This window comes from Bactrocera latifrons, unplaced genomic scaffold (assembly GCF_001853355.1).
Source record: "Bactrocera latifrons isolate USDA-ARS-PBARC rearing strain unplaced genomic scaffold, ASM185335v1 scaffold_494, whole genome shotgun sequence".
Lineage (NCBI taxonomy): Eukaryota > Metazoa > Arthropoda > Insecta > Diptera > Tephritidae > Bactrocera > Bactrocera latifrons.
The window spans coordinates 58,357-63,012 of record NW_017537150.1 but is presented as its reverse complement, the minus strand read 5'-3'; the positions used below and the strand labels follow the sequence as shown (position 1 = coordinate 63,012).

Genomic DNA, 4,656 nt, shown 5'->3' with positions numbered 1-4,656 from the left:
AGTGACGTGGGAGCCTAATCGCGAGTGCGATGACTGTTTGTTGGATGACAGGAAATATTTAGTGTTGCCCTTTTTCACTACTAGACCCATCGCTTCCTTATCAATCAAATCAGAACTAACATCGAGCTTGTTGAGAACAATGAAACCCAAAATAGTTGTGCTGCCTTAATTTTWATACTATAGCAACCAGTTGTACATATCACCTAAAATTAATCGAGAGAGAGATCAGTTTATATATATAAATGATCAAAGTGACGAGAAAAGTTGAAATCCGGTTGACTGTCCTATCCGTCCAGATTTGGGCTTTAACTTGAGTAAAAATTGAGATATTTCGATGTAATTTGGCATGCAAGTTTCTTAGTTGAAACAATTTTCTTGTTCGTAGATGGGCGTAATCGGACCACTGCAACGCCCCACCCTTACCGAAAGAGTGAAAAACGGATGAAATCGGATGATAACCCCGCACACTCCCCTTATAACGGTACTGTTAAAAACTACTAAAAGCGCGATAAATTAATAACCGAATATGCTAGAGACATTAAATTTTTCCAACCAGATGGTATGAGAGAGCTTTATGGGAGCTAGTGTGGAAATTGGACGATAGGCGTGGTACCGCCCCTTTTTCGTGAAATCCCATATATCGGGATCCGACCTACCGATTTCGAAAAGATGTAGAAGTGGCATTTTTTTACATTCTTATGTCACATTATGAAAAAGGACGAAATCGGGCAACCACCACGCTTACTCCCCATACAGCACAATTTTAAATTCCACTTAATTCATTCAGTTACTAGTACACAAATGAAAAAGTAATTAATACAACGTTACAGAACTTTGCACGAATAGTGTCTTTAGTGTGTACCACCATATGAATTTGAAATTGTTTACATCCAATAAGAACTGACCAAGCCTCTCGGTACCGAATATTTAGATCCTGGTAATGGTGGTTGACTTTTGATTAAAAATGTCGGTTAATGAGTGCCCAAAAAATAAGGTGACATTTGAATTTAAATTGCGCGCGTCTAAGGATTTGGATAATTATTTTTTTTATATTTTTAGTACAGTCGGTCACATTTATGTCAAAATATTCAGTAGTGTTTGAGATAAGTGTCGTTTTGTGAGCTGATAAAAGTGAGTTTTTCGTTTTTTGCGATGTCGAAATTTGTTGGGAAAAGAATTTGCATTAAATTTTGTTTACGGAATCAATTTTCTACTACGGATACTTTGAGGATGGTGCAGAAAGCATACATATGCGTACACATGCGAATATGTCACCAACAAAAAATTTAAGCGTTCTACAAAAAACAACAATTGTCTAAATAGCCGAAGCATCACAAGGCAATTGGCGAAGCCCAAATGTAGTAAATTTTACAGCAAAAACGATTTCATTCATAAACGCAGGCGCATATTCCACAAGCGACCTCGCTTCATTCGTAAAAATAGACGCCGTAATATCTTCCTGCCTTTGCCAACAAGCGTCTTTTCGCGACGATGGCAAAAGCTAAAAATCATAAATTGAACATCTTTCTGGTATTTGTTCTAAGTAAGAAAAGTGGCAACAGCTGTTGTCGATTTACAATATTTGTCAATTCTAAAATATTTTTCCGTGGCTCGCAAAAATCAGCGTCGATATGTATGCAAACTCATACATATGTATACATATTTACGCTAGTTTGTWGGYGARGCTGTTACTGCGGCAAGGGAAGCGGTAACAATCGGCGATCGTTTGTTAGTTTCTTTCGGCACAGCTCGGAAATTCTACCAACAACACAACGTTGGGATGACTCTTTGACAATTCGAGAGCTTCGGAAATCGGTTGACCGTGACAACGGAGATGCGGAAGATGCGTGCGGCACTTGTTATTATGAATGTATGTACATATGTATGTGGCTCGCATTTGCGTTAGTAAACATACAAACAAATGTGCCAAAGAAGTAATATATTATATGTACATATATGCCATAGAAACTATATTGCTACAAACATGAAAATGATAACGAAATAAGACGAATATGCATATTTCATGAAGGTCATCAATTTTCTTTGAAGAAATTAAGTTCATTTGGCACATTTCCACTTTGTAATAGGCGATATAATTTATTTGAAATATTAATTTATTTAAAAATAAATAAATAAAAATAAAATAAAATAAAAATTAAAAAATAAAGTTAGAGAGAAATAAAATTAAAATARTCTTCCCTAATTTTTGCAGATTTTGTAAAAAAAATTAAAATTTTTACTATTTTTCGGAAAAAAATGGTTAATTTGATACGAAATAATCACGCATATGTCACAATGGTTGATATAATTCAATATAAGCATGCATATGTCACTCAGATAATGCTTTTTTACATTCTTTGTGTGACTTTGTATATATTGTATATTTTTCTACATAGCTATTCTCTTTATTTATTCTCAGCCATTTTACGTATATTTCTGCCAGAGAACGTGCTCAATTCTGATAAATTGCAGCGAGAACGGCGAATTCCTTACCCAGATTTTATCGGCTCTGTTAGCCGCCAAGTCGAACATCATACAGAATTCAATTTGCACCTTCTCTATACTTTACGTTCTCTGACTGAAGGCCATCCCGGAAAGTGACTCCAACCAGTATTTCGAAGATTGGAAAATCCGTTGGTATAAGTGCATTGCATCGCGAGGGGATGAACTTGATTTGGATGAATAAATAAAGAGTTTTGAAAATAAATACAGTGACACCTTATTTTTTGGGCACAGAGTATATAACTGATTCAGGAATAATCCTCTAAACATATCTGTTACGAACGATCTGGAAGCATGACTCACGTAATCCTCGTAAGTCCTACTTGCTTACTTGTGAACTGACATGGCGCGTTGTTGTCATTGGTCTACTAAGCAAAGCGGGAGCAATTATTCTAAGTCCTACTTGCTTACGCATGAACTGACGTGGAGCATTGCAAAATATTGGTCCAATTGGGAAACCGGAAGCAATTAGTCTATTTAGCAAAGTAGACAAGAGGAAAAACGATCATACCGTCGATAACGTTCAGAGGGTGCATTTGAGACAAAATTTTTTAATTAACGCTTTATTTAACATTATATTTAACCTTTATTTAACATTGAATAGCTCTTAAATTCGGTATTAAATGTTATTTCAGTTAATTGCAAAAAATTTCTCGCATATTTATTAACATCTTAAAAAATTTATTCCACCCTCATCGCGCATACATTTAACGTATGTTATAATGTCGTGCGCGAATAATTTAAAATCGTCTGCTGCACCTGCCAATTTCGTTCTGGGCCCTAATTGTGCTGCAGCCGCCAATCTCACTACCTCAACAAGCTTTCCAATTGTGAGCAACCTGGAGGATAATGGTGGTACTGATCGGGCTGCTAATCGGCGCATTCCTGTGACACACACTGCGAGCTCGAACGCAGGTATATCAAACGCAGCTCCTCCAAATGTGAGTCGCATGCATACGCTATCACCCCAACAAGGGGATCTACAAGAAAGTCAACTTATACATAAGTTCACTCCTCAAATTCCTCTGGTTCACTCGGCCTTCGTCGTCGCGCCGTATTGCTACAAGAGCAAAACGAAATCTTAAGACAGAGGGAGGCTTTATTAAGAGAACAGCACAGCTTTTTGGACCGCATAGATGCAATGGGTTTTGATGACGACTTTAACGAAAGGCAATATTCAATGCCTAGAATCTCAACCAGGTTGAGGGATGAGGCTCTTCTTCCATCCCAAATGCTGCAGCTGCCACCACAATTTGTGGGGCCATTTAATGCAACCGCTCCAGTTCTAAACGATAATATAAATAATAATCTACTGCTATAGATCTTGTAAAAAGTTTTTTTTTTTATTGTACAGATATAAAGCTGCAGATAGTCTACAAAAGTGGTACTGCGTTTTTATTGACCGCAAGTGTATTTATAATGGTTAATGACTAAATGTTAGATTATAGCCGGACTTAACTTTCCTTACTCGTTAATATTTAATATATGTATGTACGTACATGTTAATTATCATATATTTTAATTTGAAATATTTCAGGAGTATGCCCAGCTGAGTGGAGTCAACCTCGAAAACGGTTATGTGTTATTCTTATTACAGAAAACAACGATTCTCATAATTTCGCGCGCACTGCCTTCCGCAATATTGCTCTTCATGCTGAATATAGCATAGAAAGAGTCCGATTTGCATATATATTCAAGGTAAGGGTAGAAATATAAGTTGGATTACATATTTTACAATATTTATTTTATAATCGTAAATGTTTTTAAAAACAATTTTGGTTGTTTATACAAAGAAAGCTTAAAGAGGTGTAGATATAAGCGTTAAGAATTATTGTCAAATGCCAGCTTTTGCGATATCTGAGTCGGATTTTGTCGGAATCGGTCAGAAGAGGACATATAGGGCGATGCTAAATCCATTTTAAGAATAATAAATTTAAATTACAAACTAGTAAATACAACAAATAAGTCGTACGTTTCCATCTAAGGGGTTATATATAGTTAGAATTACTATAATATGTTTTTTTTTTAAACTGTATTTCAACACTTAGTATTAGTAAAAAAGGAGAATCGACACTCACCACCTCTTCGTCGATTTCAAAGCTGCTTTCGACAGCACGAAAAGGAGCTGCCTTTACGCCGCGATGTCTGAATTTG

The 4,656-nt window shown here is 36.1% G+C and overlaps 1 protein-coding gene across 1 annotated transcript in view; it reads left to right on the top strand.

The window, feature by feature from the left end:
• Window positions 1-4,656, top strand: part of LOC108973621 (dnaJ homolog subfamily C member 16) — a gene marked incomplete at both ends in the record, with an annotated part of 147,328 nt that overhangs the window by 98,875 nt on the left and 43,797 nt on the right. The window contains 1 exon segment of the mRNA XM_018940999.1: window positions 4,040-4,200. Within this exon segment, the coding sequence (XP_018796544.1) occupies window positions 4,040-4,200 (161 nt within the window).